Source organism: Saprolegnia parasitica (assembly GCF_000151545.1).
Source record: "Saprolegnia parasitica CBS 223.65 unplaced genomic scaffold supercont2.59, whole genome shotgun sequence".
Taxonomy (NCBI): domain Eukaryota; phylum Oomycota; class Saprolegniomycetes; order Saprolegniales; family Saprolegniaceae; genus Saprolegnia; species Saprolegnia parasitica.
The window spans coordinates 57,029-57,562 of NW_012156453.1; the positions used below are offsets into that span (position 1 = coordinate 57,029).

The 534-nt window shown below is 63.9% G+C and overlaps 1 protein-coding gene across 1 annotated transcript in view; it reads right to left on the reverse strand.

The window, feature by feature from the left end:
• SPRG_22263 (hypothetical protein) overlaps positions 1–534 on the reverse strand; it is a gene marked incomplete at both ends in the record, with an annotated part of 2,910 nt that overhangs the window by 857 nt on the left and 1,519 nt on the right. The window contains one exon of the mRNA XM_012349954.1: positions 8–482. Within this exon, the coding sequence (XP_012205344.1) occupies positions 8–482 (475 nt within the window). The remainder of the gene's footprint in view (positions 1–7; positions 483–534) is intronic.

Below are 534 nucleotides of genomic sequence, written 5' to 3' on the forward strand. Positions count from 1 at the left end.
TACGCACGGAGCAACGACCGCCACCGAGAAAGAGAAGGCCGAGCGCCGAGCTCATGGCCATGTGGTTGCCATACGTAATGTCGCCGTGCGCGTCGACCTTTTGGCGCAAGAGAAGCGACCGCAGGAGGCGCATGCACTCGAGGTCCCCCGTGCCGGCCATGACAAGCGCAAGCGACTGCGCAATGGTTCCGAGAACACGCTCGAGCGTCACGCGGCTCACGTCGGCTGTCCGCCCGAGCTTGGCGCGCCAGAGCTGGAACTCGTCCAGGAAGCTCATGAGAACGCGCTTGGCGTCTGGGTGATGCGTGCCCGCAAACTTCAAGCCAATGCTGAAGCACGCGCCAGCAATAACGTTGGCGTATGCCTCTTGGATCGTTGCTGGATCGCCGCCGTCGTCGATTGCGGCCCAGTGCAGCAGTCCCGTCGGTCGAAGCGGCGGTGGTAGTTGCTTGTTGATCACCCACGCGCGCGTCGGCTCGATGCTGCTCCACAGCACGAGGTTGGCCGCCAGCGCACGCACAAAGAGCACATCGG